The 23465-nt window shown below is 38.2% G+C and overlaps 1 protein-coding gene across 4 annotated transcripts in view; it reads left to right on the forward strand.

The window, feature by feature from the left end:
* The window catches only part of MTMR6 (myotubularin related protein 6), a 48126-nt gene that overhangs the window by 21272 nt on the left and 3389 nt on the right, over positions 1-23465 (forward strand). Inside the window, exons 4-15 of one of the 4 annotated variants that reach the window (XM_070409457.1) lie at positions 3216-3373; positions 3541-3669; positions 6666-6800; positions 9368-9500; positions 9734-9787; positions 11168-11277; positions 11949-12074; positions 18281-18330; positions 18758-18958; positions 21141-21272; positions 21357-21483; positions 21765-23410. In XM_070409457.1, the coding sequence (XP_070265558.1) occupies positions 3216-3373; positions 3541-3669; positions 6666-6800; positions 9368-9500; positions 9734-9787; positions 11168-11277; positions 11949-12074; positions 18281-18330; positions 18758-18958; positions 21141-21272; positions 21357-21483; positions 21765-21800 (1391 nt within the window). In that variant the 3' untranslated portion in view covers positions 21801-23410. Of the gene's footprint in view, positions 1-3215; positions 3374-3540; positions 3670-6665; positions 6801-9367; positions 9501-9733; positions 9788-11167; positions 11278-11948; positions 12075-18280; positions 18331-18757; positions 18959-21140; positions 21273-21356; positions 21484-21764; positions 23411-23465 lie in introns of those variants that run through there. The other 3 variants (XM_070409456.1, XM_070409454.1, XM_070409455.1) reach the window with 3 other exon arrangements.

The following is a 23465-nucleotide window of genomic DNA, read 5'->3' on the forward strand; positions in this document are numbered from 1 at the left end:
TCAATGAGAGAGACACATCATCAGTCTACTGCCTCCTACATGCCCCCTACTGGGGATCGAGCCTGCAACCCGGGCATGTTTCATGACCAGGAATTGAACCGTGATCTCCTGGTTCATAGATCGACGCTCAATCACTGAGCCATACCGGCTGGGTTTACCAAGTGTACTGGTTAATAATGTAGATTTTTTTCAATAGATGGAGTTACACATATGTTGATATATATGCGATTTCATATATATGCTATTTTGTTGTATTAACAGCAAGCTTCAAAACTTCATATGTCAAATTTTCTGAAGGTGTTAACATCGTAGATATTTTTACGCTTAGAAATGTCAAATTTCATACCAAAAAAAAGAGCATTTGTGGGAAGTTTTACTTCATTACTTTATTTTGAAGAAAAGTGCTGTTGAAAGTTATCGTATACTTCAGGAAGCTTATGGTGAACATGCTTCATCTCAAGATACTTGTGAATACTGGTTTAAATGCTTTAAGTGATGATTTCGATGTTAAAGGCAAAGAACCTCCTGGTCAACCGAAAGTGTTTGAAGAACAATAATTACAAGCATTAAGCAATGGGAACAATTTTAAAGGACGGAAAATTGGGTGCCACATCAACTGAAAGAAAGACAATTGGAAAACCGAAAAGTCATCAGTAAAATGTTGCTTCAACGACACGAAAAAAAAGTTTTTTGCATCGAATTGTGACTGGCGATGAAAAGTGGATTTATTTTGATAATTCCCAAACGGACAAAATCATGGGTTGATCCAGGTCAATCATCAACATCGACTGCAAGGCCAAATTGCTTCGGAAAGAAGACAATGCTCTGCGTTTGGTGGGATCAGGAAGTTGTGTATTATGAGCTTCTAAAACCAGGTGAAACGGTTAATACTGATCGCTACTGACAACAAATAATCAATTGGAACCACACTTTGATCGTATAACAACCAGAATGTGCCAGAAGACACGGCAAAGTAATTTTGCTTCATGATAACGCACCATCACACACTTTAAAACCAGTTAAAGACATGTTAAAAGGTCTTGCCTGGGAAGTATTAACCCACCCACCGTATTCATCACACCTTGCTCCTTCAGATTACCACTTGCTCCCATTGATGGCATGCACACTTTCTGAGCAGCACTTCAAAACGTACGAAGAAGTGGAAAATTGGGTCTCTGAATGGTTTGCCTCAAAACAAGAAAAGTTCTATTGGGACAGTATCCACAAATTACCTGAAAGATGGGGGACATGTGTAGATAGCGATGGACATTATTTTGAATAAAGCACTTTTGATGTTTCTCTTGAAATTATTGTGTTTTTCTTGATCACAAAATCCACATTATTAACCAGTACACATGGTAAGTTGCTTTTGAGTTGAATTCTTGTGCACTGTATTCTAAAAAATTTGACCTAAAAGTAATTAAAAACTTCTGATCTGAGTTGTAATAATGGTTTCCAAAGAAGGGGTAATAGTAAGAACAAAATGAAGCATTTGTAGTACAGACTTAAAAAACTATCTATATATATAAAAGCCTAAGCGATCGTCCTATCAGTAGCTATGACATGCAATGACCACCAGGGCGCAGACACTCCGATCGGTAGCTATGACACGCACTGATCACCAGGGGGCAGGTGCTCAATGTGGGAGCTGCCAAGCTGCAGTGACTTGACAGCTGCGGTTCTCGGGTAACACACCCAGGACCAGAGAGGGTTGAGCCCGATTCCAGGGTGCATCACCCAAGAACTGCCCTCGAAATCCAGGACCCTTTGGGGGTGTCAGAGAGCCGGTTTCGGCCCGATCCTTACAGGCCAAGCCAAGGGACCCCACCAGTGCACGAAACCGTGCACGGGGCCTCTAGTCTATATATATAAAAGCCTAAGTGACCGAATGACCGGTTGACGGGTTGATATGACACGCACTGACCACCAGGGAGCAGATGCTCAATGCAGGAGCTGCCCCCTGGTGGTCAGTGCGCTCCCATAGCCAACTTCCCACAGCTGGCCAACCTCCCGCAGTCCCTCCCCCTGGCCGGCCAACCTCCTGTGGTCCTTCCCCCCACACCCCCCCCTTGCGTATTGGCCCTGATGGGGGGTAGGGGGCTGGCCAACCTCCCATGGTCCCTTCCCCCGGCTGGCTGGCCCCCACCCCCACCCCCCGATTGGCCCCAATCGCCAGCCAGGCTGAGGGACCCCACTTGTGCACAAATTTGTGCACCAGACCTCTAGTAGATTTATATTAATGTTTTAGAAGTCTGTTGATAGCCAATAGCATAGCCTTTGTGTTTTTGTTCGTTTGTTTTTTAAAGAATCCCATAGCCAAGGGGAATGTCTTGGAAATTGATCACTAAAGGAAAAGTTAAGGAAGGTCAGGCTCTTTTGATAGCATGGGACTAATATATCTAATTGACTAGAGTGGTATATAGGGAGATGAGCAGAAAGAAAAGAGAGGGTAAATCCTACTTTAGTAGAGATAAGGAGTGAGAGGGATATAGGCCCTAGAGAGGAATCTTACCACTACTATGTGTTAGGGATCTGGAGGTTTCCTTTTCCCAACATAACTTGAATTACATAGATATCTCCAGGGAGACAAAGCACATTAATTTCCGGATGTTACTTTGTTTGACACTGGGTTTGCAGTTGTCTAAGAGCAGATTTTTGTTCACTCTTTTATCCTAACACATAAAGCCTGTAACATTTATCCCATTTTCCAAGTCAAATCTTACAACTTCAGGGGCTTATGATTGTTTAGAAGTAAGTGTTCTCTGGATCTCTGTGTAACCTTTGCCATTTTTGGTCAAACTGTACTATAGGAATATATAGACAATTTCATGTTCTATGTGGCACCTCTAATTTTTCATTATAGCATTAGTCTTTATATCTCATTTGGGAATAGTGGTGGGTAGGAATTTATGTATGTCTTTAAAATTTTACTTTTAAGAAAAGGAAACATTGCAGTAGAGTAATGTATAAGTCTAACTGTATTATTTACTAGCTTTTACTGATGATATAAATTGAATCTCAGATTGATATAGTGATGCCTTTAGGTATAATCATTTGCATCAAAGAACTGAGAAAATTTAAGTTCAAATATTTTCTTTAAACTCTTTGAAGAGTTTAAAGAAAAATGGAGGGCAAAAACTGAAAATTACTTTTATTTGTCACTTATTAAGTCCTATAAGTTGCATTTTAACATTTATGCATTTTGTATTCTATAGCAAAATACGAAGATCTCTATGCGTTCTCTTATAACCCCAAACAAAATGATTCTGAACGACTGCGAGGTTGGCAGCTTATTGACCTTGCCGAGGAATATAAGAGAATGGGCGTGCCAAATTCAAACTGGCAGTTGTCTGATGCCAACCGAGAATACAAGGTAACTTAGCAACCTTCTGGGCAAATTCAGAAAATGTTAGTACCAGAGAGTCAGAAAGTGTAATAGCAAGTTGTCTCTGTATTGCTGTGTGCTGTTCTTGCATTAGTAAGTTTTAAAGTTTTATAAAGATGGTTTTTAACCTCATGGTTATGTTTTGATTTTTACAGATTTGTGAAACTTATCCTAGAGAACTTTATGTTCCCCGAATAGCAAGCAAACCAATAATTGTTGGTAGTTCTAAGTTTCGGAGCAAGGGAAGATTTCCAGTTCTTTCCTACTATCATCAAAATAAGGAGGTAGGCAACTTCCCTTTTGATTTTACCAATGTAGTATAACCCCTTTCAGGTTTTAGTATCCAAAACAATGCTCACTTTTATATTAAGATGTCATTATTATAATATTGCTGATAGAAAAGTGCTGGCTTTTCACTTAATGACATTTTTTATATTTTAAAACAAAATTACCCTGAAATACAGAAACGTTCGTACTTGTCATCTATCTTTCACCTCCACCACCTCTATTCTTTCCTTCCTTTTAGTAGCGATTTGAAAATAATGGGATTAGATAGATTCTCTTCCTTGCAAGTGGTTATCTTTTGATCCTGCTTGTATTGGGGGAAACCAAATAGTTTTGACAAACCAACTATTGAGAAAAGGGAGAGAATCAAGGATGTTTCAGGCTCCCACTTAATAGTAAGCTCTTCAAATTGGAAGGATTTTGCAGTATGAAGAGGCAGAGGAGGCATCTTTATACTGAGATAGGGATTGACAATATAGTAAAACCTTTGTATCTTGTAACAGTAGGCCAGGAGGTACTGTATGTTGAATGCTTTATATGCATGAAATCCTCCTAGTAACTTGATAAAATAGGCTCTGCAAATTACCTATAACTTTCAAATGGGGGAACTGGTTCAGAAAGGATAAATCACTTCTCCTATATCTCACAACTGGTAAGTTGAGTATTTGGATGCCGTTTCTGACTACCAGTTTTTTGTAACCTGATTTTTTTCTCTCAGGAAGCTTTTAAACTCTTCCTTTTCTGCAGTGTTCTAAAATTTCACAGTTATGTGCCTTGGCTTGTTGTTTTAAATTCTATCTGGAAATTCAGGTCTCAGTTTTGGGAAGTTGCTTCTTTGTTTCTTTGGTAACTTCCTCTCTTTTATTAACTTTCTTTTTACTTTTGTGAATATTACTTGACAAGTAGGCTTCCTAGCATAAACCTCCATTTTTCTTCATTTTCTCTCCAATCTTCTATGTCTTTCTATGCTTAGACATGTCCGTAAGTCTCACCACAAGATTCAGGGTAGTGGGAAAGATTTCCTGAACCTCACTCCAATCCAGTGCTTAGAACTGTGTTGTTGTTTTTTTGCCATAGTGTTTTAAAATATATATATATTTTTATTGATTTCAGAGAGGAAGAGAGAGGGGGAGATAGAAACATTAATGAGAGAGAATCACTGACCTGCTGGCCTCTTGCATCCCCCCCACTGGGGATCGAGCCTGCAACCTGGGCATGTGCCCTGACTGGGAATCAAACTGTGACTTTCTGGTTCATAGGTCGACGCTCAACCACTGAACAACACTGGCCGGGCTGCTGTGTTTTAAAAATCCAAGAACTGTTTCTTGTTTTATGAACTTTCTAGATGATTTTCTGTTCTTGGATGTGATAAACTTACTTCTCTGAAGATGCTAAGGATTTTTTAAAAAGAATTCTTGTGCTCCCACATTAGTTATCTCTTTGTTTAGTTTTTTTTTTTCTGTTTATTTTGTGTGTTTTTTGTTAATTTGTTTTCGTATTTTTCAGATATCTGATTCTTGGCCTGCCTCTCATATTTAAGAGTGAGGTACTACAAAGCTGTTTAGAAGTTTGTATACGTGAATGTTCGTTATCTTTGGATTCTTCTTTCTCTTGTAATGTTTGTCCCAGTGTGTGTGTGGTTTAGTCTGGATCCAAGTGTGGGAAGAGGGATGGGAAGACCTCACTTTTTGTTATGCAGGCTTTGCTTAATCCTGTCTTTGGGGGATGCAGGGCTTCATCCCCAACTACAGCTGTTCCTACAGCCCAGAGTCTTCAGGTTAATCCTCTTCATAGAATAAACTTTTTCTTCAGGGCGAGGGAACATCTGGGATTGTTAACTAGATCATATATAGAAGTTCAGCCAGCTCTGTTGTTTTCCGTTTTACCTGCACTCAGGCTTTCAGAGGTACCAAATCCTTAGCCTGTCTGGGGTTTTGCTGTTCAAAATACCTGTTTCTTACTGACTCATAATGATTTAACATATTTCTTTGCTTCAGTAAATCGGTTATAATCAATTTGCATTCATTTCCCCTATTTTTATTGACATTTCTACTCTATCTTTGCCTCTTTTCCCATTTTCTTTGACCTTTTGGTTTTATACATGTTAAATTTCTTTATTAGAAATTCAAGGCGGATTTTAGAAGGGAGCCATAGATAATAAGTAAAACTTTAAACAAAAGTTCCTAATCTACTTTTCATAACAAAATCATAGGGAGATAGGAGTAGTTATGATTTTCGTTTGTCAAACCCATGTTTGAATATACATTTTTAGTTGGAAATATGGGCTAAAAATAGACATTCAATGCCCAGCTTAACAAATCAGGAAGTAGGTCTGGAAAACATTTAATAAGACAATCCTCATTTTTTTTCTATTTTATCACAATTTTGTGAGTTTTTTAAAAGACTTTAAACAACAGTAAATATCTAATCCAACATTCACTATTTCTTATAGATATTTTTGCCCTCTTAGATTGACTGTATTTTAACCCAAATTTGATTTAAAATTCATTTTTTATTTCTTTTTATATAGAGATTGCTGATTTCTAATTAGAGACCCAAAAACCTTTAGAAAGTAAAAGTTTGAATGTTGCTTGCTACTTAAAAAAATTCTGTTCTGAACTTATTGACTGATCTCTTACTTGAACTTGAGTTGAAAGTATTTTATAATCTAGGGCACAGAAGGCAAGTATCTTCAGTTAGGTAATAGAGATTCGACCAGGTGTTGCTTCTAAGGACCCAAGATTTTTTTTTTTTTTTTTATCCAACTAGGTAAGGAGGCATTTAGGTTTCTTAGAATATTGGAAAAAATTAAGTAGCACCAAGATGTTGAAATAATATTTAATTCAAATAAGATTTCAAAGTTAATGCCTTGTAATTGTCCTGCCAACTTTTAAACAGTACATTTGATTTTAACTTTTTTTTTCCCTTTTAAGCATTTTATAAGTCATGTTTTAGATATCTTTGCATAATCTGTTTTCTGTCTTTTTAAAATTAGGCTGCCATTTGTCGATGCAGTCAACCACTGTCAGGATTCAGTGCCAGGTGTCTGGAAGATGAACATTTGCTTCAAGCCATTAGTAAAGCCAATCCAGCTAATCGCTATATGTATGTCGTGGATACCAGGCCTAAAGTATGTGCCTTGAATACAGTATAGTCTGTTAGTTCAATTATCTTTGTTACTTTAATTAATGAGAGTTGATTAATTTGTCCTCATTTAATGTACTGGACTGAATCCTTGTTTTAAATTAACCAAGGGTAGTGATACTAAGGAAATTAGTTTTTTAAAGGATACTAACTTAGGAGACTAATTTCCCAGTAACCCAGATGGTAATTTCTTAATTTCTGATATATATTTAGGAAAGCTGACTATTGATGGTGTAAAAGTATTATGTTACTGTGAAGAAATACTAAATAGTTTGTGTATTGTGAAAAATTAGCAATTCTATTAGAATTTCAATTGACAAAACACTGTGTATTAATGGACCTTAATTTGAAATATGCAAGAAAATACGTAAAATACATAGTGAGTTAACTTAGGAGACATTGAACTAGAGCATCATAAATAGTGAACAGGAAATAATTGTTCTGTTAGCCATCCATTGTGTAAGGTTAAATTTTTGTCAAATGTCACAATCCATTTTTTCTTTTTTTTATAAACACAGTTAAACAGCCAATTCATATAGGATCCTGAAACTAAAATAATTAAAATCTGCAATGGTAATAGCTAACATTACTTTTAATTTTTATTATAGCATCGCATGCAGAGCTGGTGGGCTACACAAAAGGACATTGGCAGAATTATAGTGAGGATTTCTTCAGAAATCTGGAATGATGAAAAAATAAGAGAAAGCGATGAGAAAAAGCGAGTGAGCCATATAGACCACAATTATAGACAGCCTTTTTGAAAGGAATGGTAGCTGTTTTAGAAGTAATTCTCAGCATTATGCAGTCTTACAAAAGATAATGAAGAAAACATATGATAAGATTAATTTGAGTAAATTAGGAGTATTAAAAATTAGAAACTGATACTTTGGTAATATTTTATTTTGTTAAAAGGAAAAGACTTTCTTAGAAGTCAAGAGTGTTGGTGATACCTCTTTTTTTTTTTTTATATATTTTTAAATATATTTTATTGATTTTTTTACAGAGAGGAAGGTAGAGGGATAGAGAGTTAGAAACATCGATGAGAGAGAAACATCGATCAGCTGCCTCCTGCACACCCCCTACTGGGAATGAGCCCACAACCAAGGTACATGCCCTTGACCAGAATCGAACCTGGGACCCTTGAGTCCGCAGGTCAATGCTCTATCCACTGAGCCAAACCGGTCAGGGCTGGTGATACCTCTTATAAGAAAAATTTTACTTTACTTCCTTGGATAATCTGGGTGGATTAATTGGTTAGAACATTTTTAGGGTGCTATTAGATAAAAAAGATGATTGTAATATAAGACTTTTTGAATATAAGGTCTGAGGGCAATTTGTTTCTTAGGACCTAATATGTCTTAATTGTATAACTGACTTCTACAGAGAAAATATATCTTTCTTTGATTGTTTTGTTTGACCAGTTAAACTCAAGTAGTAATAATGTGGAACATTTTAAATATCTAATCATTAACCTTAGTAATCATAGGTGCTGAGTAACCAGTGAGTCAGTAAATATAATTTAACTGTACTTGTTACCAACCTCAATCCAATGAATGATAAGCTACTATTTCTTCCTAAAATTTAGGTTCTGTTTCATCCAAGTACATAAGAATATTTAGTAAATTGTAATAATATGCTATATGAAATCCTACTCTCAAAGAATTAAATATGGCAAATCTTAAGTGAACCTCTGATAGCATCGATCTAAACACCCGAGGTCATGGGGCTACTGGCAGTCTGTTTCTCCATAAAGGACCAATTTTTTTGGAACCATTTCTTAGAGCTGTATCAAGCTAATGGATTATATGCATTTTATATAGTGTGTGGGCCTCCAGCAGTCTCTAATATAGAGGACCTAAAATAATCTCATGTATATTTCAGATCTGAATTTTAGGATCCCTGTGGCTTTGTGAATGATAAAGTGCTGTAGGCTTGTTCTGAGTTGAATCTCATAGGCTCATTCTGAAAAATAAAAACTATCCAGCTCTGCTTCTCTCTGAATCATTTAGGATTCAGATAGGAGATCTTTCTAGTTTTAGATTTTGAAATATTTATGAACACCTAAAAACCTAAGTGAATTAGTTTTATGAATTATTTGTGGGGAACTTCTTGTTTGACCTTTCAATTATATAGCAATCACATTGTTTCTTTATAATATTCCTTCATTGCCGTTATTAACATGTGAGACTTTTACTTATTTTTTATATGTTTTTATTGGAGAGAGGAAGGGAGAGAGAGAAAGATCAGTGTGAGAGAAAGACATTGATTGATTGCCTCCCATACACCCTGTCCCAGGATCCAACCTGCATTATGGGCATGTTGGGAATCGAACATGGCAACCTTTTGGTGCACAGGATGACACTCAATGAACTGAGCCACACAGGCCAGGGCGAGAGTTTTGCTTATTAAAAAATGGTGGTATATTTAGTTGTGGTGAATTCCTTTAAATTGTCTGCTAGCTAAAATATAGTTTATTTAGTGTTTTCATGATATTTTCATAAGTTATAAGATAAAAGCAATTTGTCTCTAAATTTCTAAAATTTAAATTTTTAGCTGAATGCAATAGCCAACAGAGCAGCTGGAAAAGGTTATGAAAATGAAGACAACTATTCTAATATTAGATTTCAGTTTGTTGGAATTGAAAATATTCATGTCATGCGGTCCAGCCTTCAGAAGTTATTGGAAGGTATGATTATTGCTTACCTTCTAGTCAGCCTTGTTCCATAGAAATATGCTAGTCAAACATTAAAAATGTTAAATTATGTACTTTGAAATTTTCTAGTAGTCACATTTAAAAAAGTAATAAGAAACAGTTGAAATTAATTTTAATATATTTAACCTAGTATATTAAAAACAAGTTAAACATGTAATCAGTATAAAAAATTTGTGATGATTTACTTTACATTTTTTGCCTTTAAGTCTTAGACAATATATACTTTCAGTACATCTCAGTTTGGACTACCTACATTTCAGGTATTCAATAGTCATTTTGGGTAGTAGCTACTATATTAGATAGTACAATGCTAATGGTTTTTATAAAAAACTAGAGGCCCGATGCACGAAATTTGTGTACGGGGCGGGGGGGGGGGGGGGTCTTTCAGCCTGGCCTGCACCCTCTCCAATCCGGGAACTCTTGGAGGATGTTCGACTGCCGGCAGTCGGACATCCCCCTCGCAATCCGGGACCACTGGCTCCTAACCGCTAGCCTGCCTGCCTGTTGGATCATCCCAACCTCTGCCTGCCAACCTGATCGCCCCCTAACTGCTCCCCTGCTGGCCTGATCGCCCACTCAACTGCTCCCCTGCTGGCCTGATTGCCCCCTAATTGCCCTCCCCTGTCAGCCTGATCGCCCCCTAACTGCTTCCCTGCCGGCCTGATCGCCCACTCAACTGCTCCCCTGCCGGCCTGATCGCCCACTCAACTGCTCCCCTGCTGGCCTGATCGCCCCCTAACTGCCCTCCCCTGCTGGCCTGATCGCTCCCTAACTGCTTCCCTGCCAGCCTGATCGCTCTCTAACTGCTCCCCCTACCGGCCTGATTGCCCCCTAATTGCCCTCCCCTGCCAGCCTGATCGCCCCCTAACTGCCCTCCCCTGCTGGCCTGATCACCCCTTAACTGCCCTCCCCCGCTGACTTGATCGCCCCCTAACTGCCTTTCCCTACCGGCCTGATAGCTCCTAACGGACTCTGCCTCGGCCCCCGCCACCGTGGCTTTGTCCAGAAGATGTCTGGTCTAATTAGCATATTACCCTTTTATTAGTATAGATTACTATTGTTAGATATTCTTGATGAATCAATGCAGTTTAGACTAATTTATGATAATGTTCCATTTAAATATTAAGATATTCTACTCATGGTATAGAATTTAAAAAATTAAAATATCAGACTTTTTAATTAAACACTGCAAAATTTGAAAAATGAAATAGGAGTGCTTTTTATTTTATTTTATTGATTTTTTACAGAGAGGAAGGGAGAGGGATAGAGAGTTAGAAACGTCAATGAGAGAGAAACATCGATCAGCTGCCTCCTACACACCCCCTACTGGGGATGTGCCCGCAACCAAGGTACATGCCCTTGACCGGAATCGAACCTGGGACCCTTCAGTCCGCAGACTGACACTCTATCCACTGAGCCAAACCGGTTAGGGCAGGAGTGCTTTTTTTAACCACAAGGAATGACAGCAAAATGTAACAAAGAATCTGTCGTTGAATTTCTGATAGCATCTTTTCATTTATAAAGAGTCTTGCCTATTTATTTTGTCCTCTTCCCCAATTTACTCACTTAGAGATAATCTTGAATAGGAGAAGAGGAGGCTAGCCTATTCTAATTGAAATGTTTTTCTCCCCCCTTTTCAGTTAATGGTACCAAAGGGCTTTCTGTCAATGATTTCTACTCTGGTTTGGAGAGTTCAGGATGGCTTCGCCATATCAAAGCTGTCATGGACGCTGCAATCTTCTTAGCCAAAGTAACTCTTCGTCGCTTATATTTGATTTTGGGGTTTATAGTGGTTGGGAAGGAATGGATTTATTGAGTGCTGGTATCTTTTCCAGTCAGATAATTTTTATTTTGCTTTACCTTTTTAATGAGGTTCATTTAATTTGAGCTTTAAAAATGCCATGTAACACTTCATGTATGGGCTTAAAAACATTTCAAACACTTTAAATAGTATGTTTGTCTTTGTTTTTGTTTATATGCTTTGTGTTTTATCTTGTTTTTGAGAAATTATGTTGTGATAACATTATCATTGCAGTGCTAGCTCTTCTTTATAATGCAACTAGAGGCCTGGTGCATGGATTTGTGCACAGTGAAAGGAAATTAATTAGAAGAAATATTTTAGAGGCCAGGGAGGGTCTGCGGGAGGGCTCCAGGGTGTGTCCAGCCCATCTTGCCCAGTCCATCTTGCCCAGTCCCGATTGGCCGGACCCCAGCAGCAAGCTAACCTACCAGTCAGAGCATCTGCCCCCTGGTGGTCAGTGCGCATCATAGCGACTGGTTAAATGGTCGAATGAATGGTTGGACGCTTAGCATATTAGGCTTTTATTATATAGGATACTTAATGGTTTTTGAGTAAGTAGAACTTACTGATTCACTTAAATGTATCCTGCTAGAATCTAAGTATGTGATCTTTCTTTTCAGGCAATAATGGTGGAAAATGCAAGTGTGTTGGTTCATTGTTCTGATGGCTGGGATAGAACTTCCCAGGTTTGTTCCCTTGGCTCTCTTTTATTGGATTCCTACTACAGAACAGTCAAAGGATTCATGGTAAGGAGTTATAGTAAACCCTTGATTTTGCTGACCTCAACTTAATGGACTTCTGATTTAACGGACAAAATTTCCGGTCTGAAAGTCATATGTGAAAATTAACACCCTGTTAATTTTAAAAAGCTTTTAACCAAGATTTACTTATAATCAAATTAACAGGTTATTTTTTTGTTATTAATTCACTGTATTTAACAAATTTTAGCGAATAAGCCATATGTTGGAAAAAACACTAGTAATTTTGTCGACATTAGTAAATATTACATATCTACAGCTATAGTCTACATATTTAAATCCAAGAATCACTGCTTATAAACAATGTTTGGGGAATGGTTAGCACATGATCTCACAGCATTGCCTGTAGTACTTTGTTCTGTTGTTGCGTGGCGTGACTTTCTACAGCAGTTTTAACATGTGCCAGCTGAAGTTCCCATGTGCGCTAAACCACGCCCCAGCTGTGTGCATTTGTTTACTCTTGGTGACTGGTGAATGCACGCATTTATTAAATTTATTCAGTATAAACTTAAAATTACAGTAATACACATAGAAAACCTTTCTGTGAAATTAAACTTTTCATACCTCCATAATATTAATAATACAAATGTGTCTGTATAAGTAAAAACAGGTAAACTAATTTTTCAACTTTTTTTAACACACATTTGGAAAACCTACTTTATTATATAACAGACTTTCTGTTTTAATAGATACTCCCTCACTTGAATTAGCCTGTTATATTGAGGTTTTCCTGTATTTGGCTAGACCAGTGGTCTTCCCATAAGAGACATTGGGTAATGTTAGGAGACAGTTTTGATTGTTACAACTAACAGAAAGGGTTAGCTGGTGGAACCCCAGGATGCTACTAAATATCATATTGTATAGGACAGCCCTAAAACAAAGTTATCTGGCCCAATGTACTGATGTTGAGAAATCTGGAGTTAGACTGATTTTCATTTGTGCCACCTCTTTGACAAAAAGTTTTAGATATAAAAGTTTTTTTCTAAAACTAGTGGCTCAGTGCATGAAATTCATGCACATGAAAAGGGAATTAATTAGAGGAAATATTTTAATTTTGCTATTTGCCCTTTCTCTGTAATAGAAGTTTCAGAGATGAAAGAAAATTAGTAAAACGTATATGAAAATCTCCCTCCTATCAGAGTCTGGGGCACACTGTGGGACCCAGAGTCAAGTGTCCGTCCACCTGCGCGCGCCTCGAAATAGTGTGAGACCCAGGACTGGCCAGCCCCACCCCCGTCAAGCCCCACAGGGCGGGGGGCACAGCCTCCAGTCCCCCAGTCCGGCGCCAGGTGGGGAGTGTAGCCTCAGGTCCCCTGTCAAGCTCCGCTGGGCGAGGGGTGCAGCCTTAGGTCCCCTGGCTTGTCCTCGGGTCCCCCGGCACAAGGGCGTGAGGGCGTGATGACCATTTGCATATTAGCTCTTTATTATATAGGATGTTACAATAGAAATATTCAGTATTTTCCCCTCATATTTATCTAATAAATGTGAGTAATGTAGTAAAACAAGGAAATAAGGATACTTAAAAATTATATTCTAGAACAGGGGTGGGCAACCCCTGGCACGTGTGCCAAACACGGCACGCCAGTAACTTTTGCTGGCACGCGAAACCCTCTCTTATAATCTTCCATTTACAATTTTTTTCTTAATATCGACTTTTTTATTTTTCAGATAAATTCAGTGTAGGTGCATCTTAGATAAATAAATAATTTTACATAACAAGTTATCTTAAAGACCATAGACATGGATTGACGAGAGGGGAAGAGCAATTTCTATGCCTCTGCCTTAACTCTCCCTGCCTTCCTAGATCCAACCAGTGTTTTGGTTTCATCCACATACGCTTGTGAATCTTTGTTCTCAGTGATGAATTTTGTTAAGTCTCGTAATAGGAGTAGCCTGACAGATGAAAGTAGTAGCTCATCTATATCTCTGAAGGTCACGAAATATAAACCTGATGTAAAATCTCTGTCATCAGTGATGCAGCAGCAAAAGTCCCACTGATAATATCAAACAGAGTCATAAAGTTTTCTGTCGGACTATCAGTGTACATGTATACATTAAAAAATAAATGTATTTTTCATCATATACTGTGTTTTTGTCACTAGAATGAATTTTATTATTTCTTCAAGGTTCTTCACATACATACTCCTTAAGAGATACCAAGTAGGCGTAACATGTTCTCAAAAAATTAGGGTTGGCATGCAGAAGATTTTGAGTCAGAGATTTTGCTGGTTTTGGCACGCACTCACAAAAAGGTTGCCCACCCCTGTTCTAGAAGAAACTGTTTCATACTGCTTTATTTGTTAACTAGAAGCCCGGTGCACAAAAATTTGTGCACTGGCAGGGCGGGGGGTGTCCCTCAGCCAGACCTGTGCCCTCTCACAGTCTGGGACTCCTCTGGAGATAACAACCTGCTGGCTTAGGCCCGCTCCCCGGGTGGCAGATGGCAAGTCCGGGTCCCGCGCTGGGTCGCAGATGGCAGGCCCTCTGCCGCGCCGCCCCGCCCCGCCCCGCTGCCTGCCGCACATGGCAGGCCCCGCGGGCGGTGGGGCGGGGTGGGCAGATCGCGATCCACTGCACCCCGCCCTGCCGGCCGCCGGGCCGTGCACATGGACGGCAGGCCTGGCAGGTGGCGTGGCGGGGAGGAGCGGGCGCATCTCGATCCGCCGCACCCCGCCCCGCTGGCCACCGGGCCGCGCACATGCACAGCAGCCCTGGCGGGCGGCAGGGTGGGCAGATCACGCTGTGCCACCCCGCCTGCAGTATGCAAATTTAACGACCATCTTTGTTGGGTTAATTTGCATACTCTTCTGATTGGCTGATGGGTGTAGCGAAGGTACGGTAAATTAACATCTTTGTCTTTTATTAGTGTAGATTGTAGTTACATGTTAGGAAGAATGTTTTATATCTGAAGATTAAATTTGTAGTTGAACATATTTTTTGCTTTGTGAAGCTAAAGCCCTGCCTTCTGTTTTGTTTGTTTTTTAAATATTTTTTTTGTTGATTTTTATTTTCTTTTTATTTATTTATTTTTTAAATATATTTTATTGATTTTTTTTACAGAGAGGAAGGGAGAGGAACAGAGAGTTAGAAACATTGATGAGAGAGAAACATCAATCAGCTGCCTCCTGCACACTCGCTACTGGGGATGTGCCCACAACCAAGGTACATGCCCTCGACCAGAATCGAACCTGGGACCCTTTGGTCCACAGTCCAAGGCTCTATCCGCTGAGCCAAACCGGTTAGGGCTGTTTTTTGTTGATTTTTAGAGAGAGAGGAAGGAAAGGGAAAGAGAGAGAAACATTGATAAGAGAGAAACATCACATTGATCAGTTGCCTCCTGCACACCCCCTACTGGGGACCAAGTCTACAAACCAGGCATGTGCCCTGACTAGGAATCAAGCTAGCAATCTCTTGGTGCATGGGACATGATCAATCCACTGAGCAATACTGACTGGGCTTGTTTGTTTTTAAAGTATGATCATATTAACACATCTTTTCAAAGTTTATATCTTGACTCATGGCAAGTAAATGAAGAGATGTGAGAAAGTTTTCATTAGTTTAGAATTATTAAATACAGTGCCATCTTAAAGCAAGGGAAGGTTTGACATCACTAGGTCCCTTTAGCACCATTATGTTGTGGTGCTAACATATTGAATCTGGGATAGGGTAAATGGAAGTGCTGTTAATAAAATAATATTCTGTTTACTTTGAGAGTGTAAGGTTAGGAATATTTTCTTTGCCATGTTTGTTTTTAATTTGTTTGTTAGACATCCAAATTTAATCATGTAATACACTAGAGGCCCAGTGCACAAAATTCATGCACGGGGGAGGTGGTGGGAGTCCTTCAGCTCGGCCTGCACCCTCTTGTAATCCGGGACCGCTGGCTTCTAACTGCTGGCCTACCTGCCTGCCTGATCGCCCCTAACCATTTGCCTGCCTGCCTAATTGCTCCTAACCACTCACCTACCTGCCTGATCGCCCCTAACTGCCCACCTGCCTGCCTGATCGCCCCTAACTGCTTGCCTGCCTGCCTGATCACCCCTAACTGCTCGCTTGCCTGCCTGATCACCCCCAACTGCCTCTGCCTTGGCCCCTGCCCCCGCAGTTTCATCCAGAAGGATGTCTGGAATGACGTCCGGAAGGTTGTTTTGCTCTCCGGTGTAATTAGCATATTGCGCTTTTATTATTATAGATGACCCAGGGACAACGTGAGAGTGTCCCAGGCAAAAGGAGCAGTGAGAGTTAAAGCATAGCTCCATGACTGCATGGGATTAAACATGCATGAGTGTTGGGGGCTAGGGACTTGGGTGCAGAAGAATATAGGGGAATTGGGGGCCTGAGGAAGAGAAAACTAGAATTTGGGTAGTGAGAACCATTAGAGGGCTTTAAAAAGAATGCTTTGGTGCCTTAAAGGAAGAGGGGAGTGGGAATGGAGATTAGGAGACCAGTGTAGGAACTATTGTGATAACTTGAGTTATTCATGGATAGATGTGGGGTACATGAGAGGAGTCCTCTTCTAGGATGATTTCCAGGCTAGGAACTCAGTTGTTAGGATGGATGGTGCTGTTCTCTTACCCTTCACAGAGATAAGCAGAGGAATAAGTTTAGGGAGAACGATTTTAAGTGTTACTTTTTGGTGTGTAGAAAAATGGCAGGAGGCTCATAGTAAAATCTGAGGTTACAGCCTGAAAGTCATGTACCTGAGGTCACACAGGTAAGAAAGGGGTGATGTTAGGACTTTAGTCCATTCATTCTGACTCCAGAAACTGCATTTTCACTCATCCCATTATATAGCCTTCTGAGAGATTTAACATCAAATTAGAGAAGCTAAAAGTGGCAATTTTGGACACTGTGAAAAAAATATACTTGGTGATTATATATTAAATTATGAAGTATATTAAATACTAAGAAGATATGTTGTTTAGGTTAGTTAGATTGAAAAAAATTAGAGTGTTATTATTTCAGACAGAAAACAGATACATCCATTCAAGAGATTAGATATTAACATTTGAACTTGAATACAAACTTTTCAGTGATCTCTATCACTTTTTAAAAAATACGGATTTTTTTTTATTGATTTTGGAGAGAGGGAGAGAGAGAGAAACATTGATGGATTGCCTCCCACTGGGGACTGAACCTGCAACCTGGGCATGTGCCTTGATAGGGAATTGGACCAACCTGGGTGAGGGGCTGATGGCTGTTTGTAGGCTGGTCAAGCCCCCCAGTGGGGACCCTCACCCCATGGGGGTTTGGCTAGCCTGGGTGAGGGGCTGATGGCTGTTTTCAGGCTGCCCAAACCCCCTTCAGGGAGGGGGTCCCCATTGGGGTGCCTGGCCAGCCTGGGTGAGGTGCTGAGGGCCGTTTTCAGGCTGCCCACACTCCCTTCAGAGTGGGGGACAATGCTCAACCAACTGAGCTACACCAGCTAGGGCTCTTTATCATTTTTTAGCTATTATATAAGTAATGTGCAAGTAAGCGAAAAGGTTTGAAACATAACTCGAGTCAACATTTTTATTTACATTTCCTAGCCCTTTTTCTTGGCAAAAATCATTATACATACAAAAATGTAAATGCAACAGTGCTTTATAACATACATTTTTCACTTGAAATGTAATAAATACAATAGAAATAATTTAAATTATAAGACTCCTGTGTTTCTTTTTATGGATCATCTTCACTCTGTTAAACCAACCTCTAATCTAGGTTCTTGCTATCTTTTGTCTATAACAGCGGTTCTCAACCTGTGGGTCGTGACCCCTTTGGGGGTCGAACGACCCTTTCACAGGGGCTAGTAGCCTAAGACCATTGAAAAACACATATATAATTACATATTGTTTTTGTGATTAATCACTATGCTTTAATTATGTTCAATTTGTAACAATGAAAATACATCCTGCATATCAGATATTTATGTTACGATTCATAACAGTAGCAAAATTAACACTTATGAAGTAGCAACGAAAATAATTTTATGGTTGGGGGTCACCACAACATGAGGAACTGTATTAAAGGGTCGGGGCATTAGAAAGGTTGAAAACCACTGGTCTATAATCTTAAAACATTTTGTTTTGTTTGCAATGTGTAAATGTGGTTTTTAAGATAATAGGATTTAATCCATTCTAAACAAAAATATTTGAAAGTAGTTATAAAGTAGATTTTACTTTTTCTCATTAAGGTTTTTGTTTTTCATTAAGGTTTTAATAGAAAAGGATTGGATCTCCTTTGGACATAAATTTTCAGAGAGGTGAGTCACTGTTATATATTTACATAATTTGCAAAATTAGAAAAAATAGTTTAGAGTGCCAAAATATTTGTTTTTAATGAACTTGTATGTCCAGTGGGAGGTGAGAGTGTGATTTTTTTTTTTTTTTGTATAAAGACTAATTTTTTTTTGGTTATTTATTTCAATTCTTATATCTCTGTTAATTTTCAGGCAATTTATTAACCTTCCTGTTTGTCTGGATTGTAGTAGGTAGAAGGCAATAGATCCTTTAAAATTGTGGTTGAAACACTTAGGTATAAATTGTTTCAATAAAAACATTGCAGTTTTTTCTGCAATGGCATAATGTTTTAGGATTTTTTAAAATGTGTGTTTAAATTTAACAACACCTGAACAATTGATTTCTTTCAGAGGCATTTTTAAAAGCTTGTACCTCTCTGGGGGGGGTTAGGTGTGGCCATTTGGATGGAGACCCAAAGGAAGTTTCACCAGTGTTTACTCAGTTCTTGGAATGTGTGTGGCATTTGACTGAACAGTTTCCACAAGACTTTGAATTCAATGAAGCGTTTCTTCTTCAGATTCATGAACATATTCATTCATGCCAATTTGGAAACTTCCTTGGAAATTGTCAGAAGGAAAGAGAAGAACTCAAGTAAGACTGATTAAATGGGCTCCTTTTTTCCTTCTTAGCTGAGGACTAACATAAATTATAGTTGAATTGAATAAAATACATTATGAAATAGAACTGAATTTTTTGTAAAGATTTTATTGTCTATACTTCTGAAGCCAAGTATGCTCTGAATATCTCTCACATCCTCTGGTTAATAGTAGAAATACATTTTTAAAATGTGTTTTAAAGTGTAGTATATATACAGAAAAGTACATGTATTGTAGGTGTGAAACTCAATAAATGTTAAACTTTTCCACCTGTGTAACCAGCACTCAGAATAAGAAATATTTCCAACACCCTCGAAACACCCCTTATGCTCCTTTCCAATCTGAACACACACACACACACACACACACACACACACATACATATTTTAAAATCTTTACATTTCATTTCCCAGAAAGTATTGATCACATGTTTTAAAGTGTGGTAAAAGATTGTAAAACTGTTGGGTAATTTAAGGTAACATGAAGCCTTATAGCTCTCCTCACATTTCTAAATAGACAGTTCTTTGGGGAAATAAGTGTACCTATGTTGGCTTCCAGTGTGTCTATCCTGTTTGGGTCTTACACCTGTTCTTCCCTAACTGGTCTTTGGGATTAGGGGCTTCTGGCTAAAAGTGTGTGTGTGTATTAGGTTGGGCTTCTAAGATTAGATTTTTTATAGTAGTCAGTCAAGAGCAGTTATAGATTTTTTAAGATCTGAGTGACATATTAAAGAGGCTAAATCTGGTGGTAGTTTGAAGACAACCACATACTATCACTCCCAACAGAATTGAAGGCAGAATTGAGAGCAAGTGGAACATTCTAAAGATGTGTAAAGGGAATAACAAGTGAAATAGAGTATGACAGAGATGAACACATCAGAGACCATTAGGACTTTACCTCTGTGCTATAGTATCTTACAGTGGTTTTTTCATAATTAGGAGAGGTGACTTGAAGCACAGAGCTATTTTAGGAAAAACTATTGTCAATTATGAATATGAATGAACAAACATCCTTATAAATAGGAAGATGGTAATAAAAGTACATTTTTTTTTTAGTATTTCTTTAAGAACATATCTATTAGTTATCTTAGGGGTTATGGAAAAATGAGCAGATTCTCCACTGTTTCCTCTGTATCACTGGTTTATGTTTCTTTGGTAAATATACTATCTAAAATAATCTACACTTTTTTCACCTACTTCACCTACTTACTCTTAGATTTGCAGTATAATTGGCATTTTTAAATTTTTGAATACTGTCCTGATTTTCCCTAATTTCCTTGTTTTGTACCCACTCACACTTAAATTTGTCTCTGCCCTGTAATACATGCCATTACAGCCCAGATATGGAGCTAGGAGAATGAGGCTAAACAGAAATACATTAGCATCTTATTCTATACTAGAGGCCCGGTGCACAAAATTCATGCACGGGTAGGGTCCCTAGGCCTGGCTGGTGATCAAGGCCGATCAGGGCCTTCCTTCCCCCAGCTGACAGCTGCCGGTCAGGGTCTTCCTTCGTTCCGCGCTGCCCCCTGGTGGTCAGCGCACGTCATAGCGAGCAGTCGAGCTCCCGAGGGGATAATTTGCATATTAGCCTTTTATTATATAGTATACAGTTGACCCTTGAGCAGCTTGGTTGTTAGGGGCACTGACCCCTGTACAGTTGAAAATCTGCATGTAATTTTTTAAGTTGATTTTCTGCATCCATGGATTTGAAAGTACTGTTTTTGATCATGATCGGTTGAATCTGTGGATGTGAAACCCAGGGCTATGCAGGGCCAATTCTTTCTTTATTGAAAAAAAATCCATGTATAAGTGAATCTGTGCAGTTCAAACCTGTGTCGTTCAAGGGTCAGCTGTATGTGTGTGATGGTTTGAAGTAGGTGTAACATAGACCAGACGAAGATTATGAAATTGTGTGAATTAAGAGAGGAATCTCTTAAAGTATGTGGTTTGAGAGAAAACAATATATCTGTGTTGTGTTTGATAAACATGGTTTTATTAAATTGCAATAAGTAGAAAAGGAGAGGAGAATACAGAATTCAGAGACAAGGTGATGTTAGACTATGAATAGAAGGAAAAACTAAAACTTAAATCTACTTGTGAAAAAAATTGCCTGCTTTATAAAACTGAGTGTTGGCATCTGTGAGAAAGGTCTTTATGTTTCTCCCATTATATAAGGTTAAAAGAGAAGACTTACTCCCTGTGGCCATTTCTTCTGGATGACCAAAAGAGGTACTTAAATCCACTGTACAGTTCCAATTCTCAGAAATTTGCTGTTTTGGAGCCAAATACAGTATCTTTCAATTTTAAGTAAGTTGGCATCTTTAAATATTTATATTCTTGTTTTTTTAAATACATTTATTTATTGAAATTTTTCCTTTTTTGGTCATAAAGGTTTTGGAGAAACATGTACCACCAATTTGATCGAACGTTGCATCCCAGGGAGTCGGTGTGTAACATAATTATGAATATGAATGAGCAGAATAAACAATTAGAGAAAGACATTAAAGACTTAGAATCTGTAAGTATTCTGAATTATCTAATGTAATATATTTGGAGTATTAGTATTATTGTGTTCTTAAATTAGTGTAAATTAGTATATATAGAAACCTTGCAAATACACATGGTTGCTTCAAAGTTAGATCTCTATTTTGAATAGATTAGTTTAAATCACTTTTCCTGAATTTTAAGATATATTAAAATATCCGAAGTATATAGAGAAGTAGAGATATAAAATAATAAATATCAGGGTATGCACCACCTAACTTTGTGAGATTGTAACATTTGTCATATTTGTTTCAGATCTTCCATGCTTTTGTTTTAAGAAATGAAACATGATATATTTGAAGACCCTTATACTCCTTTTCATGCTCCCCCCATGTACTTTCACTTAACTTGGTGTTAATTATTCCTGTGAACAGTTGTATACTTCTATGTATGTTTCTATCCACAACTTATAGTACTGTTTTGGTGATTTTAAATACTATTTTTATCATATATTAAAAAATAAAAAAGAATATAGGTTTTGTATGCAGTGTAAAGGGCAACAAACAACATGAAGGCCTCTGTACCTTTCACTCAGCTAAGAAGTTTCATGTTTGAAAAATATATAGAGATTGACATACTGTCATGCTTCATTTTGCTCAACATTGTTTTGAAATTTATTCATGTTGATATGTGTAGCTTTAATGCATTTCTTTTGTTAATGATTACTGTATAATATTCTCTTGTATGAGTAGCTCACAGTCTGTCCTTTCAGCTGCTGAACATTTAAATTGTTTTTAGTTTTGGATTTCCATAACAATTAAAGTTGAATGATTTTCATATGTTTGTTGGCCATTTGGTTTTCCCTTTTCTGTGAATGACCTATCTGTTGGCCTATCTGCCCTTTTCTTATTGATTTGTAAGAGTATTTTTATAAATCAGACACTGATTCTTTTTTAGTTATATATATCACAAATGGCTTGTCCTTTCCACTTTATTTACAGTATATTTTGTATAGATGCTTTGAATTTTAATGTAGTCAGGTTTATCAATCTTTATGTTTTATGCTTTTTTTTTTTTTTGTATCTTGTTTAAGAAATTTCACACTAGCTGGTTTGGCTAAGTGGACAGAGCGTTGGCCTGTGGACTGAAGAGTCCCAGGTTCAATTCTGGTCAAGGGCACATGCCCAGGTTACAGGCTCTATCCCCAGTATGGGACGTGCAGGAGGCAGCTGATCAATGATTCCCTCTCATCATTGATGTTTCTATCTCCCTTTCTCTCTGAAATCAATAAAAATATATTAAAAATAAAAAATGTAAAACACATTAAAAAAGAAGAAATTTCTCTCCACCCTAAGACTTTTCTATAATCTTTGCCATCTTACCTAATAATAGACAAACATGTAAATTGACTATCCCTCTGCTATGCTCACCAGCCAATCAGGAGAGTATGCAAATTAATCCAGCAAAGATGGCGGCTAATTTGCATACATAAGCACGAAGTGGCGGAGCAAAGGCTGAAGGCTCCAGCCGGAGCAGCGAAGGCCTGGGTCCTGGGTGCCAGAGGAAAACCAGTGCCGGCAGCCAGGGGAAGGGAAGAATTAGCAAGTATATATTTTAAAAATTGTAGATAGTTGTTATAACTTGGTCTTGTCTGTCTCTCAGGCAGGAGTGTTCCTTAGTCATCCAAGTAATGACTGCTTGAGTAAACTGGAGGAGGATGTGTTAAAAGAGGCAGGCACAAGATATAGGTGATTCAGAAAGATTAGTTGGCAGATTAGTCCGGTGATTTGGAGAGTGCCATACTCTGCCAAAGATTACTTTAAAAATCTTCTGTTCAGTTTTTTAAAAAATTCTTTGTTTTTAAAGCCTGTTCTGCTCATCTAACAAACTATTGTAGAAAAACCATGTAGGTTTTATGCAATAAAATCTTTAGCTAAATAAGTGTGTATTTGTTGTATTATTTATTGTGATCTCAGGGTGAATGTCTCATATACATTTCTCATATACAGTTGTTTA

This window comes from Myotis yumanensis, unplaced genomic scaffold, assembly GCF_028538775.1.
Source record: "Myotis yumanensis isolate MYYU_CA2020_CCGP unplaced genomic scaffold, mMyoYum1.0.hap1 SCAF_3, whole genome shotgun sequence".
NCBI lineage: Eukaryota > Metazoa > Chordata > Mammalia > Chiroptera > Vespertilionidae > Myotis > Myotis yumanensis.